General features: G+C 53.5%; 1 protein-coding gene across 2 annotated transcripts in view; it reads right to left on the bottom strand.

The window, feature by feature from the left end:
- LOC147725241 (uncharacterized) overlaps positions 1-24,154 on the bottom strand; it is a 140,257-nt gene that overhangs the window by 40,398 nt on the left and 75,705 nt on the right. For both annotated transcript variants that reach the window (XM_086967147.1, XM_086967148.1), the window contains exon 2: positions 19,977-20,099. In XM_086967147.1, coding sequence (XP_086823273.1) covers positions 19,977-20,099 — 123 coding nt within the window. The remainder of the gene's footprint in view (positions 1-19,976; positions 20,100-24,154) is intronic.

The following is a 24,154-nucleotide window of genomic DNA, read 5'->3' as shown; positions in this document are numbered from 1 at the left end:
CCCTCAGGTTTTATTACACTCCGGCTCTGCGTCTCACTCAGGTTTCATTACACTCCTGCTCTGCAGCCCCCTCAGGTTTCATTACACTCCGGCTCTGCGGCACACTCAGGTTTCATTACACTCCGGCTCTGCGGCTCACTCAGGTTTCATTACACTCCTGCTCTGCAGCCACCTCAGGTTTCATTACACTCCGGCTCTGCATCCCCCTCAGGTTTCATTACACTCCTGCTCTGCGGCTCACTCAGGTTTCATTACACTCCGGCTCTGCATCCCCCTCAGGTTTCATTACACTCCTGCTCAGCCGCCCCCTCAGGTTTCATTACACTCCTGCTCTGCAGCCACCTCAGGTTTCATTACTCTCCGGCTCTGCAGCCCATTCAGGTTTCATTACACTCCTGCTCTGCAGCCACCTCAGGTTTCATTACTCTCCGGCTCTGCAGCCCCCTCAGGTTTCATTACACTCCGGCTCTGCGTCTCACTCAGGTTTCATTACACTCCTGCTCGGCAGCCCCCTCAGGTTTCATTACTCTCCGGCTCTGCAGCTCCCTCAGGTTTCATTACACTCCTGCTCGGCAGCCCCCTCAGGTTTCATTACACTCCTGCTCTGCAGCTCACTCAGGTTTCATTACACTCCGGCTCTGCGGCTCACTTAGGTTTCATTACACTCCTGCTCTGCAGCCCCCTCAAGTTTCATTACACTCCGGCTCTGCGGCTCACTCAGGTTTCATTACACTCCTGCTCTGCAGCTCCCTCAGGGTTCATTACTCTCGTGCTCTGCAGCCCCCTCAGGTTTCATTACACTCCTGCTCTGCGGTTCCCTCAGGTTTCATTACACTCCGGCTCCGCGGCTCACTCAGGTTTCATTACACTCCTGCTCTGCAGCCTCATCAGGTTTCATTACACTCCTGCTCTGCAGCCACCTCAGGTTTCATTACACAACCTGCTCTGCAGATTATGAGGTTTCATTACACTCCTGCTCTGCCGCCCCCTCAAGTTTCATTACACTCCTGCTCTGCAGCCCCCTGAGGTTCATTACACTCCTGCTCTGCAGCCTCCTCAGCTTTCATTACACTCCTGCTCTGCAGCCCCCTCAGGTTCCTTACACTCCTGCTCTTTATCCTCCTCAGGTTTCATTACACTCCTGCTCTGCAGCTCCTCAGGTTTCATTACACTCCTGCTCTGCAGCTCCTGAGGTTTCATTACACTCCTGCTCTGCAGCCCCCTCAGGTTTCATTACACTCCTGCTCTGCAACCCCCGCAGGTTTCATTACACTCCTGCTCTGCAGCCCCCTCAGGGTTCATTACTCTCCTGCTCTGCAGCCCCCTCGGGTTTCATTACACTCCTGCTCTGCAGCTCCCTCAGGTTTCATTACACTCCTGCTCTGCAGCTCATGACGTTTCATTACATTCCTGCTCTGCGGCTCCCTCAAGTTTCATTACACTCCTGCTCTGCAGACCCTCAGGTTTCATTACACTCCTGCTCTGCGGCTCCCTCTGGTTTCATTACAATCCTGCTATGCAGCTCCTCGGATTTCATTACACTCCGGCTCTGCAGCTCCTGAGGTTTCATTACACTCTTGCTCTGCGGCTCCCTCTGGTTTCATTACACTCCTGCTCTGCGGCTCCTTCTGGTTTCATTACACTCTTGCTCTGCAGCTCCTCCAGGTTTCATTACACTCTTGCTCTGCGGCTCCCTCTGGTTTCATTACACTCCTGCTCTGCGGCTCCCTCTGGTTTCATTAAACTCCTGCTCTGCAGCCACCTCAGGTTTCATTACACTCCTGCTCTGCAGCACCCTCAGGTTTCATTACACTCCTGCTCTGCAGCTCCTCAGGTTTCATTACACTCCTGCTCTGCAGCTCATGACGTTTCATTACACTCCTGCTCTGCAGCTCCTGAGGTTTCATTACACTCCTGCTCTGCAGCCCCCAAAGGTTTCATTACACTCCTGCTCTGCAGCTCCTCAGGTTTCATTACACTCCTGCTCTGCGGCTCCCTCAGATTTCATTACACTCCTGCTCTGCAGCTCCCTTAGGTTTCATTACACTCCTGCTCTGCAGCCCACTCAGGTTTCATTACACTCCGGCTCTGCGGCTCACTCAGGTTTCATTACACTCCTGCTCTGCAGCCCCCTCAGGTTTCATTACACTCGGGCTCTTCGGCTCACTCAGGTTTCATTACTCTCCTGCTCTGCAGCTCATGAGGTTTCATTACACTCGGGCTCTTCGGCTCACTCAGGTTTCATTACTCTCCTGCTCTGCAGCTCATGAGGTTTCATTACACTCCGGCTCTGCGGCTCACTCAGGTTTCATTACACTCCTGCTCTGCAGCCTCCTCAGGTTTCATTACACTCCTGCTCTGCAGCCCCCTCAGGTTTCATTACACTCCGGATCTGCGGCTCACTCAGGTTTCATTACTCTCCTGCTCTGCAGCTCATGAGGTTTCATTACACTCCGGCTCTGCGGCTCACTCAGGTTTCATTACACTCCTGCTCTGCAGCCCCCTCAGGTTTCATTACACTCCTGCTCTGCAGACCCCTCAGGTTTCATTACACACCTGCTCTGCAGATTATGAGGTTTCATTACACTCCTGATCTGCAGCCTCCTCAGGTTTCATTACACTCGGGCTCTGCGGCTCACTCAGGTTTCATTACACTCCGGCTCTGCTGCTCACTCAGGTTTCATTACACTCCTGCTCTGCAGCTCCTGAGGATTCATTACACTCCTGCTCTGCAGCTCCTCAGGTTTCATTACACTCCTGCTCTGCAGCTCCCACAGGGTTCATTACTCTCCTGCTCTGCAGCCACCTCAGGTTTCATTACACTCCTGCTCTGCGGCTCCCTCAGGTTTCATTACACTCCTGCTCTGCAGCCCCCTCAGGTTTCATTACACTCCTGCTATGCAGCCTCCTCAGGTTTCATTACACTCCTGCTTTGCAGCTCCTCAGGTTTCATTACACTCCTGCTCTGCAGATCATGAGGTTTCATTACACTCCTGCTCTGCAGCCCCCTCAGGTTTCATTACACTCCTGCTATGCAGCCTCCTCAGGTTTCATTACACTCCTGCTTTGCAGCTCCTCAGGTTTCATTACACTCCTGCTCTGCAGATCATGAGGTTTCATTACACTCCTGCTCTGCAGCCCCTCAGGTTCATTACACTCCTGCTCTGCAGCCTCCTCAGGTTTCATTACACTCCAGCTCTGCAGCCCCCTCAGGTTTCATTACACACCTGCTCTGCAGATTATGAGGTTTCATTACACTCCAGCTCTGCAGCCCCCTCAGGTTTCATTACACACCTGCTCTGCAGATTATGAGGTTTCATTACACTCCTGCTCTGCGGCTCCCTCAGGTTTCATTACACTCCTGCTCTGCGGCTCCCTCAGGTTTCATTACACTCCTGCTCTGCAGCTCATGACGTTTCATTACACTCCTGCTCTGCAGCCCCCTTGGGTTTCATTACACTCCTGCTCTGAAGCCCCATGGGGTTTCATTACACTCCTGCTCTGCAGCTCCTGAGGTTTAATTAAACTCCTGCTCTGCAGCTCATGAGGTTTCATTACACTCCGGCTCTGCGGCTCACTCAGGTTTCATTACACTCCTGCTCTGCAGCCCACTCAGGTTTCATTACACTCCGGCTCTGCGGCTCACTCAGGTTTCATTACTCTCCTGCTCTGCAGCTCATGAGGTTTCATTACACTCCTGCTCTGCAGCCCCCTCAGGATTTATTACACTCCGGCTCTGCGTCTCACTCAGGTTTCATTACACTCCTGCTCTGCAGCCCCCTCGGGTTTCATTACACTCCGGCTCTGCAGCCACCTCAGGTTTTGTTACACTCCGGCTCTGCAGCTCACTCAGGTTTCATTACACTTCGGCTCTGCGGCTCACTCAGGTTTCATTACACTCCTGCTCTGCGGCTCACTCAGGTTTCATCATTACACTCCTGCTCTGCAGCCACCTCAGGTTTCATTACACTCCTGCTCTGCAGCCCCCTCAGGTTTCATTACACTCCTGCTCTGCAGCCCCCTCAAGTTTCATTACACTCCTGCTCTGCAGCCACCTCAGGTTTCATTACACTCCTGCTCTGCAGCCCCCTCAGGTTTCATTACACTCCGGCTCTGCGGCTCACTCAGGTTTCATTACACTCCTGCTCTGCAGCCACCTCAGGTTTTGTTACACTCCGGCTCTGCAGCTCACTCAGGTTTCATTACACTTCGGCTCTGCGGCTCACTTAGGTTTCATTACACTCCAGCTCCGCAGCCCCCTCAAGTTTCATTACACTCCTGCTCTGCAGCTCCCTCAGGGTTCATTACACTCCTGCTCTGCAGCCCCCTCAGGTTTCATTACACTCCTGCTCTGTAGATTATGAGGTTTCATTACACTCCTGCTCAGCCGCCCCCTCAAGTTTCATTACAATCCTGCTCTGCAGATTATGAGGTTTCATTACACTCCTGCTCTGCGGCTCCCTCAGGTTTCATTACACTCCTGCTCTGCAGCCCCTTCAGGTTTCATTACATTCCTGCTCTTTAGCCTCCTCAAGTTTCATTACACACCTGCTCTGCAGCCTCCTCAGGTTTCATTACACTCCTGCTCTGCAGCCTCCTCAGGTTTCATTACACTCCTGCTCTGCAGCTCAGTCAGGTTTCATTACACTCCTGCTCTGCAGCTCATGAGGTTTCATTACACTCCTGCTCTGCAGCTCCTTAGGGTTTCATTACACTCCTTCTCTGCAGCCCCCTCAGGTTTCATTACACTCCTGCTCTGCAGCCCCTCAGGTTTCATTACACTCCTGCTCTGCAGCCTCCTCAGGTTTCATTACACTCCTGCTCTGCAGCTCAGTCAGGTTTCATTACACTCCTGCTCTGCAGCCCCTTCAGGTTTCATTACATTCCTGCTCTTTAGCCTCCTCAGGTTTCATTACACACCTGCTCTGCAGATTATGAGGTTTCATTACACTCCTGCTCTGCAGCCCCCTCAGGTTCATTACACTCCGGCTCTGCGCCTCACTCAGGTTTCATTACACTCCTGCTCTGCAGCCTCCTCAGGTTTCATTACACTCCGGCTCTGCGGCTCACTCAGGTTTCATTACACTCCTGCTCTGCAGGCCCCTCAGGTTTCATTACACTCCTGCTCTGCAGCCTCCTCAGGTTTCATTGCACTCCTGCTCTGCAGCTCAGTCAGGTTTCATTACACTCATGCTCTGCAGCCCCCTCAGGTTCATTACACTCCTGCTCTGCAGCCCCCTCAGGTTTCATTACACTCCTGCTCTGCAGCTCCTCAGGTTTCATTACACTCCTGCTCTGCAGCCCCTCAGGGTTCATTACACTCCTGCTCTGCAGCCTCCTCACGCTTCATTACACTCCTGCTCTGCGGCTCCCTCAGGTTTCATTACACTTCTGCTCTTTATCCTCCTCAGGTTTCATTACACTCCTGCTCTGCAGCTCCTGAGGTTGCATTACACTCCTGCTCTGCGGCTCCCTCAGGTTTCATTACACTCCTGCTCTGCAGCTCCTGAGGTTTCATTACACTCCTGCTCTGCAGCCCCTAATGGTTTCATTACACTCCTGCTCTGCAGCTCCTCAGGTTGCATTACACTCCTGCTCTGCGGCTCCCTCAGGTTTCATTACACTCCTGCTCTGCAGCTCATGACGTTTCATTACACTCCTGCTATGCAGCCCCATCAGGATTCATTACACTACGGCTCTGCGGCTCACTCAGGTTTCATTACACTCCTGCTCTGCAGCTCAGTCAGGTTTCATTACACTCATGCTCTGCAGCCCCCTCAAGTTTCATTACACTCCTGCTCTGCAGCCCCCTCAGGTTTCATTACACTCCGGCTCTGCGGCTCACTCAGTTTTCATTACACTCCTGCTCTGCAGCCCCTCAGGTTTCATTACACTCCTGCTCTGCAGCTCCCTCAGGGTTCATTACACTTTGGATCTGCGGCTCACTCAGGTTTCATTACTCTCCTGCTCTGCAGCTCATGAAGTTTCATTACACTCCGGGTCTGCGGCTCACTCAGGTTTCATTAGTCTCCTGCTCTGCAGCTCATGAGGTTTCCTCACACTCCATTTCTGCGGCTCACTCAGGTTTCATTACACTCCTGCTCTGCAGCCCCCTCAGGTTTCATTACACTCCGGCTCTGCGGCTCACTCAGGTTTCATTACACTCCTGCTCTGCAGCCCCCTCAGGTTTCATTACACTCCGGCTCTGTGGCTCACTCAGGTTTCACTACACTCCGGCTCTGCGGCTCACTCAGGTTTCATTACACTCCTGCTCGGCAGCCCCCTCAGGTTTCATTACACTCTGGCTCTGCAGCTCACTCAGGTTTCATTACACTCCGGCTCTGCGGCTCACTCAGGTTTCATTACACTCCTGCTCTGCAGCCACCTCAGGTTTCATTACATTCCTGCTCTGCAGCTCCCTAAGGTTTCATTACACTCCTGCTCTGCAGCCACCTCAGGTTTCATTACATTCCTGCTCTGCAGCTCCCTAAGGTTTCATTACACTCCTGCTCTGCAGCCTCCTCAGGTTTCATTACACTCCTGCTCTGCAGCTCCCTCAGATTTCAGTACACTTCTGCTCTTTATCCTCCTCAGATTTCATTACACTCCTGCCCTGCAGCTCCTCAGGTTTCATTACACTCCTGCTCTGCAGCTCCTGAGGTTTCATTACACTCCTGCTCTGCAGCCCCCAAAGGTTTCATTACACTCCTGCTCTGCAGCTCCTCAGGTTTCATTACACTCCTGCTCTGCGGCTCCCTCAGGTTTCATTACACTACTGCTCAGCAGCTCCCTCAGGTTTCATTACACTCCTGCTCTGCAGCTCCTCATGTTCATTACACTCCTGCTCTGCAGCTCATGACGTTTCATTACACTCCTGCTATGCAGCCTCCTCAGGTTTCATTACACTCCGGCTCTGCGGCTCACTCAGGTTTCATTACACTCCTGCTCTGCAGCTCAGTCAGGTTTCATTACACTCCTGCTCTGCAGCCCCCTCAGGTTTCATTACACTCCTGCTCTGCAGCCCCCTCAGGTTTCATTACACTCCGGCTCTGCGGCTCACTCAGGTTTCATTACACTCCTGCTCTGCAGCCCCCTCAGGTTTCATTACACTCCGGATCTACGGCTCACTCAGGTTTCATTACTCTCCTGCTCTCCAGCTCATGAGGTTTCATTACACTCCGGCTCTGCGGCTCACTCAGGTTTCATTACACTCCGGCTCTGCGGCTCACTCAGGTTTCATTACACTCCTGCTCTGCAGCCCCCTCAGGGTTTCATTACTCTCCTGCTCTGCAGCTCCCTCAGGTTTCATTACACTCCTGCTCTGCAGCCACCTCAGGTTTCATTACACTCCTGCTCTGCAGCCCCCTCAGGTTCATTACACTCCGGCTCTGCAGCTCCTGAGGTTTCCTTACACTCCTGCTCTGCAGCTCATGAGGTTTAATTACACTCCAGCTCTGCGGCTCACTCAGGTTTCATTACACTCCTGCTCTGCAGCCCCCTCAGGTTTCATTACACTCCGGCTCTGCGGCTCACTCAGGTTTCATTACACTCCTACTCTGCAGCCCCCTCAGGTTTCATTACACTCTGGCTCTGCGGCTCACTCAGGTTTCATTACACTCCGGCTCTGCGGCTCACTCAGGTTTCATTACACTCCTGCTCTGCAGCCCCCTCAGGTTTCATTACACTCCGGCTCTGCGGCTCACTCAGGTTTCATTACACTCCTGCTCTGCAGCCCCCTCAGGTTTCATTACACTCCGGCTCTGCGGCTCACTCAGGTTTCATTACACTCCTACTCTGCAGCCCCCTCAGGTTTCATTACACTCTGGCTCTGCGGCTCACTCAGGTTTCATTACACTCCGGCTCTGCGGCTCACTCAGGTTTCATTACACTCCTGCTCTGCAGCCCCCTCAGGTTTCATTACACTCCGGCTCTGCGGCTCACTCAGGTTTCATTACACTCCGGCTCTGTGGCTCACTCAGGTTTCATTACACTCCTGCTCTGCAGCCCCCTCAGGTTTCATTACACTCCTGCTCTGCAACCCCCGCAGGTTTCATTACACTCCTGCTCTGCAGCCTCCTCAGGTTTCATTACACTCCTGCTCTGCAGCTCAGTCAGGTTTCATTACACTCCTGCTCTGCAGCCCCTTCAGGTTTCATTACATTCCTGCTCTTTAGCCTCCTCAGGTTTCATTACACACCTGCTCTGCAGATTATGAGGTTTCATTACACTCCTGCTCTGCAGCCCCCTCAGGTTCATTACACTCCGGCTCTGCGCCTCACTCAGGTTTCATTACACTCCTGCTCTGCAGCCTCCTCAGGTTTCATTACACTCCGGCTCTGCGGCTCACTCAGGTTTCATTACACTCCTGCTCTGCAGGCCCCTCAGGTTTCATTACACTCCTGCTCTGCAGCCTCCTCAGGTTTCATTACACTCCTGCTCTGCAGCTCAGTCAGGTTTCATTACACTCATGCTCTGCAGCCCCCTCAGGTTCATTACACTCCTGCTCTGCAGCCCCCTCAGGTTTCATTACACTCCTGCTCTGCAGCTCCTCAGGTTTCATTACACTCCTGCTCTGCAGCCCCTCAGGGTTCATTACACTCCTGCTCTGCAGCCTCCTCACGCTTCATTACACTCCTGCTCTGCGGCTCCCTCAGGTTTCATTACACTTCTGCTCTTTATCCTCCTCAGGTTTCATTACACTCCTGCTCTGCAGCTCCTGAGGTTGCATTACACTCCTGCTCTGCGGCTCCCTCAGGTTTCATTACAATCCTGCTCTGCAGCTCCTGAGGTTTCATTACACTCCTGCTCTGCAGCCCCTAATGGTTTCATTACACTCCTGCTCTGCAGCTCCTCAGGTTGCATTACACTCCTGCTCTGCGGCTCCCTCAGGTTTCATTACACTCCTGCTCTGCAGCTCATGACGTTTCATTACACTCCTGCTATGCAGCCCCATCAGGTTTCATTACACTCCGGCTCTGCGGCTCACTCAGGTTTCATTACACTCCTGCTCTGCAGCTCAGTCAGGTTTCATTACACTCATGCTCTGCAGCCCCCTCAAGTTTCATTACACTCCTGCTCTGCAGCCCCCTCAGGTTTCATTACACTCCGGCTCTGCGGCTCACTCAGTTTTCATTACACTCCTGCTCTGCAGCCCCTCAGGTTTCATTACACTCCTGCTCTGCAGCTCCCTCAGGGTTCATTACACTTTGGATCTGCGGCTCAGTCAGGTTTCATTACTCTCCTGCTCTGCAGCTCATAAGGTTTCATTACACTCCGGGTCTGCGGCTCACTCAGGTTTCATTAGTCTCCTGCTCTGCAGCTCATGAGGTTTCATTACACTCCATTTCTGCGGCTCACTCAGGTTTCATTACACTCCTGCTCTGCAGCCCCCTCAGGTTTCATTACACTCCGGCTCTGCGGCTCACTCAGGTTTCATTACACTCCTGCTCTGCAGCCCCCTCAGGTTTCATTACACTCCGGCTCTGTGGCTCACTCAGGTTTCACTACACTCCGGCTCTGCGGCTCACTCAGGTTTCATTACACTCCTGCTCGGCAGCCCCCTCAGGTTTCATTACACTCTGGCTCTGCAGCTCACTCAGGTTTCATTACACTCCGGCTCTGAGGCTCACTCAGGTTTCATTACACTCCTGCTCTGCAGCCACCTCAGGTTTCATTACATTCCTGCTCTGCAGCTCCCTAAGGTTTCATTACACTCCTGCTCTGCAGCCACCTCAGGTTTCATTACATTCCTGCTCTGCAGCTCCCTAAGGTTTCATTACACTCCTGCTCTGCAGCCTCCTCAGGTTTCATTACACTCCTGCTCTGCAGCTCCCTCAGATTTCAGTACACTTCTGCTCTTTATCCTCCTCAGATTTCATTACACTCCTGCCCTGCAGCTCCTCAGGTTTCATTACACTCCTGCTCTGCAGCTCCTGAGGTTTCATTACACTCCTGCTCTGCAGCCCCCAAAGGTTTCATTACACTCCTGCTCTGCGGCTCCCTCAGGTTTCATTACACTCCTGCTCTGCAGCTCATGACGTTTCATTACACTCCTGCTATGCAGCCTCCTCAGGTTTCATTACACTCCTGCTCTGCAGCTCAGTCAGGTTTCATTACACTCCTGCTCTGCAGCCCCCTCAGGTTTCATTACACTCCTGCTCTGCAGCCCCCTCAGGTTTCATTACACTCCGGCTCTGCGGCTCACTCAGGTTTCATTACACTCCTGCTCTGCAGCCCCCTCAGGTTTCATTACACTCCGGATCTGCGGCTCACTCAGGTTTCATTACTCTCCTGCTCTCCAGCTCATGAGGTTTCATTACACTCCGGCTCTGCGGCTCACTCAGGTTTCATTACACTCCGGCTCTGCGGCTCACTCAGGTTTCATTACACTCCTGCTCTGCAGCCACCTCAGGTGTCATTACTCTCCTGCTCTGCAGCCCCCTCGGGTTTCATTACACTCCTGCTCTGCAGCCCATCAGGTTTCATTACACTCCGGGTCTGCGGCTCACTCTGGTTTCATTACTCTCCTGCTCTGCAGCCCCCTCGGGTTTCATTACACTCCTGCTCTGCAGCTCATGAGGTTTCATTACACTCCGGGTCTGCGGCTCACTCTGGTTTCATTAGTCTCCTGCTCTGCAGCTCATGAGGTTTCATTACACTCCATTTCTGCGGCTCACTCAGGTTTCATTACACTCCTGCTCTGCAGCCCCCTCAGGTTTCATTACACTCCGGCTCTGTGGCTCACTCAGGTTTCACTACACTCCGGCTCTGCGGCTCACTCAAGTTTCATTACACTCCTGCTCGGCAGCCCCCTCAGGTTTCATTACACTCTGGCTCTGCAGCTCACTCAGGTTTCATTACACTCCGGCTCTGCGGCTCACTCAGGTTTCATTACACTCCTGCTCTGCGGCTCACTCAGGTTTCATTACACTCCTGCTCTGCAGCCCCCTCAGGTTTCATTACACTCCGGCTCTACGGCTCACTCAGGTTTCATTACACTCCGGCTCTGTGGCTCACTCAGGTTTCATTACACTCCTGCTCTGCGGCTCACTCAGGTTTCATTACACTCCTGCTCTGCAGCCCCCTCAGGTTTCATTACACTCCTGCTCTGCAGCCCCCTCAGGTTTCAGTACACTTCTGCTCTTTATCCTCCTCAGATTTCATTACACTCCTGCCCTGCAGCTCCTCAGGTTTCATTACACTCCTGCTCTGCAGCTCCTGAGGTTTCATTACACTCCTGCTCTGCAGCCCCCAAAGGTTTCATTACACTCCTGCTCTGCAGCTCCTCAGGTTTCATTACACTCCTGCTCTGCGGCTCCCTCAGGTTTCATTACACTACTGCTCAGCAGCTCCCTCAGGTTTCATTACACTCCTGCTCTGCAGCTCCTCATGTTCATTACACTCCTGCTCTGCAGCTTATGACGTTTCATTACACTCCTGCTATGCAGCCTCCTCAGGTTTCATTACACTCCGGCTCTGCGGCTCACTCAGGTTTCATTACACTCCTGCTCTGCAGCTCAGTCAGGTTTCATTACACTCCTGCTCTGCAGCCCCCTCAGGTTTCATTACACTCCTGCTCTGCAGCCCCCTCAGGTTTCATTACACTCCGGCTCTGCGGCTCACTCAGGTTTCATTACACTCCTGCTCTGCAGCCCCCTCAGGTTTCATTACACTCCGGATCTGCGGCTCACTCAGGTTTCATTACTCTCCTGCTCTCCAGCTCATGAGGTTTCATTACACTCCGGCTCTGCGGCTCACTCAGGTTTCATTACACTCCGGCTCTGCGGCTCACTCAGGTTTCATTACACTCCTGCTCTGCAGCCCCCTCAGGGTTTCATTACTCTCCTGCTCTGCAGCTCCCTCAGGTTTCATTACACTCCTGCTCTGCAGCCACCTCAGGTTTCATTACACTCCTGCTCTGCAGCCCCCTCAGGTTCATTACACTCCGGCTCTGCAGCTCCTGAGGTTTCCTTACACACCTGCTCTGCAGCTCATGAGGTTTAATTACACTCCAGCTCTGCGGCTCACTCAGGTTTCATTACACTCCTGCTCTGCAGCCCCCTCAGGTTTCATTACACTCCGGCTCTGCGGCTCACTCAGGTTTCATTACACTCCTACTCTGCAGCCCCCTCAGGTTTCATTACACTCTGGCTCTGCGGCTCACTCAGGTTTCATTACACTCCGGCTCTGCGGCTCACTCAGGTTTCATTACACTCCTGCTCTGCAGCCCCCTCAGGTTTCATTACACTCCGGCTCTGCGGCTCACTCAGGTTTCATTACACTCCTACTCTGCAGCCCCCTCAGGTTTCATTACACTCTGGCTCTGCGGCTCACTCAGGTTTCATTACACTCCGGCTCTGCGGCTCACTCAGGTTTCATTACACTCCTGCTCTGCAGCCCCCTCAGGTTTCATTACACTCCGGCTCTGCGGCTCACTCAGGTTTCATTACACTCCGGCTCTGTGGCTCACTCAGGTTTCATTACACTCCTGCTCTGCAGCCCCCTCAGGTTTCATTACACTCCTGCTCTGCAACCCCCGCAGGTTTCATTACACTCCTGCTCTGCAGCCTCCTCAGGTTCTTTACACTCCTGCTCTGCAGGTCCTGAGGTTTCATTACACTCCTGCTCTGCAGCCCCCTCAGGATTCATTACACTCCTGCTCTGCAGCTCATGACGTTTCATTACATTCCTGCTCTGCAGCTGCTGAGGTTTTATTACACTCCTGCTCTGCGTCTCCCTCTGGTTTCATTACACTCCTGCTCTGCGGCTCCCTCTGGTTTCATTACACTCCTGCTCTGCAGCTCCTGAGGTTTCATTACACTCCTGCTCTGCAGCTTATGAGGTTTCATTACACTCCGGCTCTGCGGCTCACTCAGGTTTCATTAGTCTCCTGCTATGCAGCTCATGAGGTTTCATTACTCTCCTGCTCTGCAGCCCCCTCAGGTTTCATTACACTCCTGCTCTGCAGCTCCTCAGGTTTCATTACACTCCTGCTCTGCAGCTCCCTCAGGTTTCATTACACTCCTGCTCTGCAGCCCCCTCAGGTTTCATTACACTCCTGCTCTGCAGCCCCCTCAGGTTTCATTACACTCCTGCTCTGCACCCCCTCAGGATTCATTACACTCCTGCTCTGCAGCTCATGACGTTTCATTACATTCCTGCTCTGCAGCTGCTGAGGTTTCATTACACTCCTGCTCTGCAGCTCCATCAGGTTTCATTACACTCCTGTTCTGCGGCTCCCTCAGGTTTCATTACAATCCTGCTCTGCAGTCCGCTCAGGGTCATTACACTCCTGCTCTGCAGCCCCCTCAGGTTTTATTACACTCCTTCTCTGCAGCCCATCAGGTTTCATTACACTCCTGCTCTGCAGCCCATCAGGTTTCATTACACTCCTGCTCTGCAGCCCCTCAGGTTTCATTGTTATGTTATTAGAGATTTATAAAGCGCGCGTACGCCCAAGGGCTTCTTGGCGCTGGTAAGATAAAAAACATAACAAGAGGTGAGTCTGCCGGGAGAGTTATTTCGGGTAAGCTTTTATGAAGAGGTGAGTTTTAAAAGCCTTTCTGAAGGCAAGGAGGTCTTTACTCTGTCTGAGGGCTAGTGGTAGAGAGTTCCATAGGGTGGCTGCCAGGAAGTGGAAGCTGCTGCCGCCTTGTCGTTTTTTCTTAAAACGAGGAACTTCTAAAAGGTCTTTGTGGGCAGATCTTAGGTTCCGTGAGGGGACATATCTACCGATCAGCTGTCTGATAAATAGGGGTCCCTTGCCTTGCAGAGCCTTAAAGATAATGCACCCGGCTTTGAATTCGGCTCTTTGAGCCACGGGTAGCCAGTGCAGACTCTCCAGGCCTGGTTTGATAGGTTCCCATTTGGGAACTTTGCAGATCAGCCTAGCGGCCTGATTCTGCAGGTACTGTAGTCTTTTGAGTTGTCCTGCGGGTAGGCCTAGGTATAGGCTATTAGAGAAGTCGATGTGGGAGAGGACTAGGGCCATGACTACCTGGATTAAGGCGGAGGGAGTGAGGAAATGGGCGATTTTCCTGATTTTCCTTAGTTGGAAAAATCCAGAGGAGACCACGGTACCAATTTGGGATTTTAGCGAGAGGTCCCCGTTGATGGTTATCCCCAGGCTTTTTACAGTGGAAGATTTCTTAGGGGGAAGGCCCATGTCCGACGGCCAGAAGTTAGGGCTCCAACTGATTTCGCTCTTGCCGGGCAGAATCAACTCAGTTTTCCCTGGGTTTAACTTGAGGTGATTTGAGGACATCCAACTCTGGATTAGGGTCATGGTGGCTTGGAAGTCCTCCACCGCGTTAGGGGAATTGAGGACAAAGATAAGCTGTAAGTCATCTGCATAGTTGTATACAGTGACTTTGTGCTTACTCAGGGCAAAGAGGAGGGGCCGCATGTACAGATTGAACAACAAGGGGGATAGTGAGGAGCCCTGGGGCACCCCACAGAAAGACTTGACCTTGGCGGCAGAAAAGGAGCCTAAGCGAACCGATTGGGTACGTTCGGAGATGAACGATTTTAACCAGGCTAGGGCAGAGTCTCTGAGACCCGCCTGTTCGACACGGTTGACCAGAATGGAATAGTCAACCGTGTCGAATGCCGCGGACAAGTCGAGAAGTACTAAGGCTTGATGAAGGTTGTTATCAGCGTTGGACCTCAAGGTGTTCTGGACTGCCAATATTACTGCCTCAGTGGAGTGACCAGGTCGGAAGCCTGCTTGGTTGGGTTGGAGATATTCTGTTTCCTCCACGAAGTTAGAGAGGCAGTTGGTGACGTGCGCCTCCAGCATTTTCGATAGAAAAGGTAGCAAAGATATGGGCCGATAGTTCGTAAGGTCGAGCGGATCATTCCACTCCTGCTCTGCAGCTCCCTCAGGTTTCATTACACTCCTGCTCTGCAGTCCGCTCAGGGTCATTACACTCCTGCTCTGCAGCCCCCTCAGGTTTCATTACACTCCTGCTCTGCAGTCCGCTCAGGGTAATTACACTCCTGCTCTGCAGCCCCCTCAGGTTTTATTACACTCCTGCTCTGCAGCCCATCAGGTTTCATTACACTCCTGCTCTGCAGCCCATCAGGTTTCATTACACTCCGGCTCTGCAGCCCTACAGGTTTCATTACACTCCTGCTCTGCAGCTCCTGAGGTTTCATTACTCTCCTGCTCTCCCTCAGGTTTCATTACACTCCTGCTCTCCCTCAGGTTTCATTACACTCCTGCTCTGCAGCCCCCTCAGGTTCATTACACTCCTGCTCTGCAGCTCCTCAAGTTTCATTACACTCCTGCCCTGCAGCCCCCTCAGGTTTCATTACACTCCTGCTCTGCAGCCCCCTCAGGTTTCATTACACTCCTGCTCTGCAGCCCATCAGGTTTCATTACACTCCGGCTCTGCGGCTCACTCAGGTTTCATTACACTCCTGCTCTGCAGCCCCCTCAGGTTTCATTACACTCCGGCTCTGCGGCTCACTCAGGTTTCATTACACTCCGGCTCTGCGGCTCACTCAGGTTTCATTACACTCCTGCTCTGCAGCCCCCTCAGGTTTCATTACACTCCGGCTCTGCGGCTCACTCAGGTTTCATTACACTCCTGCTCTGCAGCCTCCTCAGGTTTCGTTACACTCCTGCTCTGCAGTCCGCTCAGGGTCATTACACTCCTGCTCTGCAGCCCCCTCAGGTTTCATTACACTCCTGTTCTGCAGCCCCTCAGTTTTCATTACACTCCTGCTCTGCAGCTCCCTCAGGTTTCATTACACTCCTGCTCTGCAGCCTCCTCAGGTTTCGTTACACTCCTGCTCTGCAGTCCGCTCAGGGTCATTACACTCCTGCTCGGCAGCCTCCTCAGGTTTTATTACACTCCTGCTCTGCAGCCCCTCAGGTTTCCTTACACTCCTGCTCTGCAGCCCATCAGGTTTCATTAAGTTCAAGTTCAAGTTCGGGAATCTGTATAGCGCACTACTCACCCAGAGGGTCTCAAGGCGCTTGAGGGTGGGTGTGTGCATTACATTACTTATCGAATATCCAGGTTTTTAGCTGCTTTCTGAAGGAGAGGTGGTTCTGTGTAAGTCGGAGGTGAGTGGGGAGAGAATTCCAGGTTTTGGCCGCTAAGTAGGAGAAGGATCTTCCCCCCATAGTGGATCTATGGATGCGCGGAATTGCAGCGAGGGCTTGATTGGATGATCGTAGTTGGCGGGTGGGTGTGTAGAAGGACAGTCGTGTGTTGAGGCATTCGGGTCCTAGGTCGTAGAGGGCTTTGTGTGCGTGGATGAGGAGACGGAAAGTTATTCTCTTGTTGATGGGGAGCCAATGGAGGTCTTTCAGGTGACCGGAAATGTGAGCTTGACGGGGGATGTCCAATATGAGTCTGGCTGAGGCGTTTTGGATGTGTTGGAGTTTTTTCTGTAGTTTGGCTGTGGTTCCAGCGTAGAGGGTATTTCCATAATCCAGTCGACTAGTGACCAGAGCATGGGTGACTGTATTTCTTGTTTCGGTGGGGATCCAACGGAAGATTTTTTTGAGCATGCAAAGGATGTTGAAGCATGAAGATGAGACGGCGTTAACTTGTCTGGTCATCGAGAGGGAGGAGTCTAGGATGAAGCCTAGGTTACTTGCGTGATCTGTAGGTATAGGTGCTGTACCACCATGAGTCATCCCAGGCAGAGGGGGATGATCCTAAAATGAGGACTTCCGTTTTGTCCCAGTTTAGTTTTAAACGGCTGTTCTTCATCCATTCGGCTACTTCTTTCATTCCTTCGTGTAGATTGGTTTTGGCGGTGTTTGGGTCTTTGGTGAGGGAGAGGATCAGCTGGGTGTCATCTGCATAGGAGAAGATGTTGAGGTTGTGTTGTCGTGCGATGGATGCGAGGGGACTCATGTAAACGTTGAAGAGGGTGGGACTGAGTGATGATCCTTGTGGTACGCCGCAGATGATTTCGGTGGCGTCTGATTTGAATGGGGGGGAGGCGGACTCTCTGGGTTCTCCCGTCGAGGAACGAGATGATCCATTCCAGAGCTTTCCTTGTATTCTGACGTTGCTGAGGCGTTGTATGAGGGTGCTATGGCAGACTGTGTCGAAGGCGGCGGAGAGGTCAAGTAGGATGAGGGCAACTGTTTCTCCGTTGTCCAGTAGCGTTCGCATGTCGTCTGTAGCTGCGATGAGGGCGGTTTCGGTGCTGTGTTTGGCTTGGAAGCCGGACTGTGAGGGGTCGACGGAGTTGTTGGATTCAAGGAAGGCGGCGAGCTGACTATTGACGGCTTTCTCAGTGACTTTGACAGGGAATGGGAGGAGTGAGATGGGGCGGTAGTTCTTAAGTTCAGAGGGGTCTGCTGTGGGTTTCTTCAGAAGGGCGCAGAGTTCGGCATGTTTCCAGCTTTCTGGGAAGATAGCGGAGTTGAAGGAGCAGTTGATGACATCGCGGAGATGGGGTGCGATGATGGAGTCTGCTTTGTTGAAAATGTGGTGGGGGCACGGGTCGGTTGGCGATCCTGAGTGGACGGAGTTCATCAGGCGGATTGTGTCTTCAGTGGTGATTGGGTTCCAGGCGCAAAGGTTGTGAGGGTGCTGTTTGGGTTCGGATGTGGGTGGGGTGGACTGTTCTTCGGATTGGTTTTCAAAGCTGTTATGTATGTCGGTGATTTTGTTGTGGAAGAAAGAGCATAAAGAGTCGCAGAGGACTTGGGAGGGAGTGATGTCGTTGGTGCCGGCGGTGGGGTTGGTAAATTCTTTGACGATGTTGAATAGTTCCTTGCTGTTGTGGCCTATGTTGTCGAGTCGGTCCTTTAATGCTAATTTCTTGGTGGATCGGATCAATTGGTGGTGTTTGCGAGTGGCGTCATTGAAGGTGGTCAGGTTGTCAGTGGTTGGGTTTTTTCTCCAGGTTTTCTCGACATAACTTCTTGGATTTCTTGAGGTCCACGTTGAACCAAGGGGCCTTTTTGCTACCTTGTTTGTTCTGGTTGTTTTTCAAGGGTGCTAATTCGTCAGCGCTGTGGGTGATCCATTGTGTGAGTTTGGTGGCAGCTTGGTTTGGATCCGATGATATGGCAGGGGGGTTTTGGTTAAGCGATGTGAAGAGTTGGTCCGAGGTGATTTTGTTCCAGTTTCTTCAAGGAATAGGTTGTGGGGGGTTGTGGGTCGCGGTCTTTTTTTAGCTGAAGTGAACGCAGCTGTGGTCCGTCCAATGGAGAGCTGTGGTGTGATCGAAGGAGATGTGTTTGCTGGAGGTGAAGATAGGGTCGAGCGTGTGTCCGGCAAGGGGGGTGGGGGTGTCGACAAGTTGTTTGAGTCCGAGATTGGCCAGGTTGTCCAGAAGGGTGGTTGTGTTGCTGTCGTTTTTCTTTTCCAGGAGGAAGTTGAGGTCTCCCAGAAGAATGTAGTTCTCGGAGGTGAGGGCATGTGGGCTGACGAAGTCAGTGATGTCTTCGTTGAACTGTGTGCGGGTTCCTGGTAGTCTGTAGATGAGGGTGCCTCTAGGTGTGGTCCTAGGGTCGGTGTGGATCTGGAAGTGAAGGTGTTCGGCGGTAGTGAGGTTATCGTCGGAGCTGGTCGTGATGCGGATGGTGTTCTTATGGACGATGGCGATGCCTCCTCCTGTTTGGATGGTGCAGTCTTTTCGGATGATCTTGTAATCGTCCGGGATAGCTATGGCGATGTCGGGCACTGATGAGGTGTTCATCCAGGTTTCTGTTAGGAAGGCGACGTCTGGCGATGCAGTGTCGAGTAGGTCCCAGAGTCCAGTAGCGTGTCTGTGGACTGAGCGGGTGTTCAGCAGGATGCACTTCAGGTGGTTAGAGTCGGAGCTGTGTTTGGATTTAGTGGATTTGGTGTTGGTCCTGATGCAGTTGAACTTGCAGGAGTGGCAGGTGAAGGGTCCATGGGTGTGTCCTGGAGCAGCTTGGCAGCATTGTGGTATGCGTCCGGGGTTAAGGGCAAAGAGGGTGGCGGCGTCATACGTTATGCGGGTGGAAAGGGTTTTGCAGGGACCAGGGGGTCTGGCGCTGGGCGCGGTCCAGGCGCGGACGGGCGTAGACGGGCTTACCTTTGGCGCACCTTCGGCGCGATTGGGGCGCGACCGCTGCGCGTGAACGCTGCACGCAAATGCATCTGTCATATGTGGATAGTGGAGGGGGCGGAGTGAGGGAGGAGCATCTGGGAGGTGGGAGCGGGGAGGAGGGACGGGCCAGGAGTCAACAAACAAAATGGCAGTACAAACAACGAGCGATCCAGGGGCACCACCGGAGCTATGTTACGATCTGGGCAGTAGAAGCGGCAAAAAGAGGCATAAACAATTCAACAGGTGATGCGAGCAGTGCAACAGTGGGAATAAGGTCAGAGAGCAAGGCACAGCAATTAGCGGCAAGCCCTACGACACTAGGCAGTGAGCGCTATGATATGACATAAAATTACAGGCAATGATAAGACATCAAGCGCTATGATACCAGGCAGCAAGCGCTACGATACAAGACAGAGTAATAGGCACCAAGGCTGGTCAGGGAGCGTGGAGAGCGACCGCTTCAGACGGATCCAACACGGTCACTACATTACACTCCTGCTCTGCAGCTCTTGAGGTTTCATTACACTCCTGCTCTGCAGCCCCCTCAGGTTTTATTACACTCCTGCTCTCCCTCAGGTTTCATTACTCTCCTGCTCTCCCTCAGGTTTCATTACACTCCTGCTCTCCCTCAGGTTTCATTACACTCCTGCTCTGCAGCCCCCTCAGGTTCATTACACTCCGGCTCTGCAGCTCCTGAGGTTTCATTACACTCCTGCTCTGCAGCTCATGACGTTTCATTACACTCCTGCTCTGCAGCTCATGACGTTTCATTACACTCCTGCTCTGCAGCTCCTCAGGTTTCATTACACTCCTTCTCTGCAGCCCCCTCAGGTTTCATTACTCTCCTGCTCTGCAGCCCCCTCAGGTTTCATTACACTCCTGCCCCTCTGTTTCTTTTACCCATGATCCCGTGCAATGCTTACCACTCGTGCTGATGTTGGTAATCATGGTCTGGCAGAATATTGATGCGTCTTCGCACACAGTAGGCGTCTTACAGTTTTCATATATAGGCTGGTCGGTGCACGTGAAGCAAGACAAGTTACAAGCTGCAAAACACAAAGAGAGAAGTCATGTAATTAGGTCTCACCTTACACACAGGGCCGACACTGAGCACCCTTGGATCTTTGTGGCATGTATGTAAGGCGCTTGTTTGTTCAGCATCCCACTCTCACAAGGGCATGCATAGATCACTCTTGCACATGCAGGTGTGTTCCAGTTTCCACCCTCACACAGGACATTCATCAATCATTCTGACACATGCAGGTGTGTTCCAGTTGCCACCCTCAGACAGGGAATGCATGGACCACTCTGACACATGCCGGTGTGCTCCAGACTTCACCCTCACACAGGGCATGCATAGATCACTCTTGCACATGCAGGTGTGTTCCAGTTTCCACCCTCACACAGGGCATGCATGGATAACTCTTGCACATGCCGGTGTGTTCCAGTTTCCACTTTCACACAGAGCATGCATAGATCACTCTGACACATGCAGGTGTGTTCCAGTTTCCACCCTCACACAGGGCATGCATGGATAACTCTTGCACATGCCGGTGTGTTCCAGTTTCCACTTTCACACAGAGCATGCATAGATGACTCTGACACATGCCGGTGTATTCCAGTTTCCACTCTCAAACAGGGCATTCATAGATCATTCTGACACATGCAGGTGTGTTCAATTTTCCACCCTCACACAGGGCATGCATAGATCACTCTGACACATGCAGGTGTGTTCCAGTTTCCACCCTCACACAGGGCACGCATAGATCACTCTGACACATGCAGGTGTGTTCCAGTTGCCACCCTCACACAGGGCATGCATAGATCACTCTGACACATGCAGGTGTGCTCCAGTTGCCACCCTCACACAGGGCATGCTGCATAGATCAATCTGACACATGCAGGTGTTCTCCAGACTCCACCCTGTTAGACGGACCGGGAGGGTCGGCCGAGGTTACGGGGAGAGGTCTCCAGGGAGAGCCGTCTCCAACGACTGTACAGATGAATAACTTCCCCCCCACAGACGGACACCACACAAGACTGAAGGTTAACGAGACTTTATAGGCAATTCTTAGGTTACGATGATATGGTACAAGGAGGTCTGGACTCAGGGGTCCCCTCTAGCTTAGTCTTTGGTTGAGGAAAAGGGTAGCGGGACAGTCTTTAGTTACCGGTGAGTCCAAAAATAGCTCTCAATCCTTGAGCTCGGCGTTCTTGATGATCGGGCCGTGGAGGAGCCAAGCAGGTCCCGAGATGGTCGGATGAAAGATGACGGTCCGCGGCGGAGCCTGCAGGTCCCGATGAAGATGACGGTTACAACGGTCCGCGGCCACGCCAGCAGATCCGGACGACGATGAAGGAAGAAGGTTACGACGGCTGTGGCAGCGCCACCAGGCAGGATGATGGTGCACAGGACAGAGCTACGGCAGCGCCAGTAGTCCGTTCAGGATGAGTTCCTCTTTACGTCTCTCGACTCCAAGATACAACTGCCTTCCTGCTCTGGAGCTGCCCCAGTTATAGGGCTGGCGTGCTTTGATGTCCGGACCCTCGCACTTGGAGGTCGGGGGGTCCGGGATGCGGGATTCCAGACACCCAGCAGGGGGGTGGGGCCAGCGCCCGGGGAGGCGATGGGCGAGCGGCACTTGGCGGGGGGAGCCATCGACACCTCTTTCTCCCATTGACTTGCCAAGTAGCCCGCTCACCTCCTGGGTGGATGGTGGTGCCGAGATGTCTGAGGCCGGGCCAGGCCCAGGGTCGGGGTCGATCGGGGGCCAGGCGACCTCGTGGTGAAGTGTCCAAGATGGCGGTTCAGGTTGGCCGCGTGGGCCGGCAGTGGACCGGGCCCACGAGGTTAGCTTGCTTCGCAGGCAGGGGTCCTGAGAGGGCAGCAGATGTACAATGATGATGCGTGGTACTGTCGTGGCGGCTCTCGGGCCTGGTTGAGCTGGGGGAGAGCGGCCCTTCATGTGGCCTGTCCAACATGCGTCCCCCCCAGCTGAAGGCGGGGAGAGTTACCCATCTTCTTGGGGACTCTCGTCGTCGAGGCGGAAAAACCGGGACAGGCCGTCTGCGTTGGCGTGGTCCGGTCCTGGCCGGTGTTCGACTGTGAAGTCCATACCTTGCAAGGAGATGGACCAGCGCAGCAATTTTGGGTTTTCCCCCCGCATATGCATCAGCCACTGCAGGGGTCGGTGGTCGGTCTGCACCCGGAAGTGGGTGCCAAAAAGGTAGGGCCGGAGCTTTTTGAGGGCCCATACCACTGCGAAGGCTTCTCTCTCTATGGTGCTCCAGCGTTGCTCCCGGGGTAGGAGCCTCCGGCTGATGAAGGCCACGGGTTGATCAAGGCCTTCGGTGTTCACTTGGGACAGGACCGCCCCAATGCCCTGGTCGGAGGCGTCCGTCTGGACGAGGAACTCCCGGCTGTAGTCGGGGGCCTGGAGCACAGGAGCGGAACACATGGCGGCCTTCAATTGTTCGAATGCCGTTTGACACTCTGGGGTCCAGTTCACTTTCTTTGGTTGATTCTTTGACGTGAGTTCCGTGAGAGGCCCCACTATGGTTCCATAGTCTTTTACAAACCTTCGGTAATAGCCTGTGAGGCCCAGGAATGCTCGTACCTCGGTTTGGGTGATAGGGGGCTGCCAGTCCTGGATGGCAGCAATTTTTAGCTGTAGAGGGGCCACTAGGCCGCTTCCCACCTGGTGCCCGAGGTAGGTCACAGACCCTTGTCCAATTTGACATTTGCTGGCCTTGATCGTGAGGCCAGCTCGTTGAAGGGCTTGCAGCACTGCTCGGAGGTGGTGGAGGTGTTCGGTCCAGTGGTGGCTGTACACAGCGATGTCGTCTAGGTAGGCGGCGCTGAACCCTTCGAGCCCCGCCAGGACCTTATTGACGAGCCGTTGGAAAGTCGCTGGTGCATTTCTCATGCCGAAAGGCATGACCGTAAAATGATAGTGGCCATCGGGGGTGGAGAAGGCAGAACGTTCCTGTGCTCGGGGTGTGAGGCCGATCTGCCAATACCCTGCTGTCAGGTCGAAGATGCTGAGGTAGCGGGCAGCTCCCATTCGGTCGACCAGTTCATCTGCCCGGGGGATGGGATGTGCGTCCGTCCGGGTGACCTCATTCAGGCCCCGATAGTCGACACAGAACCGGAGTTCTGGGGTGGTTCCGGGGGCGGCTGCTTTGGGGACCAGCACGACCGGGCTGGCCCATGGACTGTCTGAGGGCTCGATGACCCCGAGCGTGAGCATCTTGGCCACTTCCGCCTGGATGCAGGTCCGTACCCGATCAGGTACGCGGTAGGCCCGGTGGCGGATAGGAGGGCTATCTCCGGTGTCCACATCGTGCACACACCAGGACGTGACACCTGGGGTGAGGGAGAACAGGCTGGCGAACTGTGACAGGAGGGCTTGGCACTCTTGGCGTTGTTCTCTGGTGAGGGTCTCCGAGAGGCGGACCCCATCTACGGAGCCGTCTTGCTCCTGGGTCCGCAGGAGGTCAGGGAGAGGCTCGGAGTCGTCTTCAGCCCCGTTGTCTGTGGCCATCAGTAGGCTGAGTTCGGTTCGTGCAAAGTGAGGTTTCAGCCTGTTGGTGTGGAGGACCCGGAGTGGGTTCCGGGAGGACTCCATATCGATCAGATAGGTGGCAGGTCCCTTGCGCTCGATCACCTTGAAGGGCCCCGTCCATTTGTCTTGGAGAGCGCATGGTTCTGTGGGGGACATTACCCATACTTGTTGCCCCGGCTCGAATTCAATGGATGAGGCGTTCTGGTCATACCATTTTTTCATATCCTCTTGACTGGCCTCTAGGTTGGTTTTTGCTAGGTCTCTGAACCGCTGGGACTGGTTGCGGAGGGTGAGGAGGTACCGGAAGACGTCTGGAGGGTTCTTGGCCGGAGGCATCTCCCAGCCTTCTTTGATCAGGCTGAGCGGCCCCCGCACTGGGTGCCCGTATAGCAGTTCAAATGGGCTGAAGCCTAGTGATTTTTGTGGGACCTCCCGGTAGGCGAAGAGGAGGCACGGCAGCAGTACATCCCACTGGCGACGGAGGGGCTCTTCCAATCCCCCGATCATCCCTTTTAGTGTGCGGTTGAACCGCTCAA

Source organism: Lissotriton vulgaris, chromosome 4_1 (assembly GCF_964263255.1).
Source record: "Lissotriton vulgaris chromosome 4_1, aLisVul1.2, whole genome shotgun sequence".
Lineage (NCBI taxonomy): Eukaryota > Metazoa > Chordata > Amphibia > Caudata > Salamandridae > Lissotriton > Lissotriton vulgaris.
Note: the sequence above shows the minus strand (reverse complement) of the source record. Positions and strands in the feature narration are given on the sequence as shown.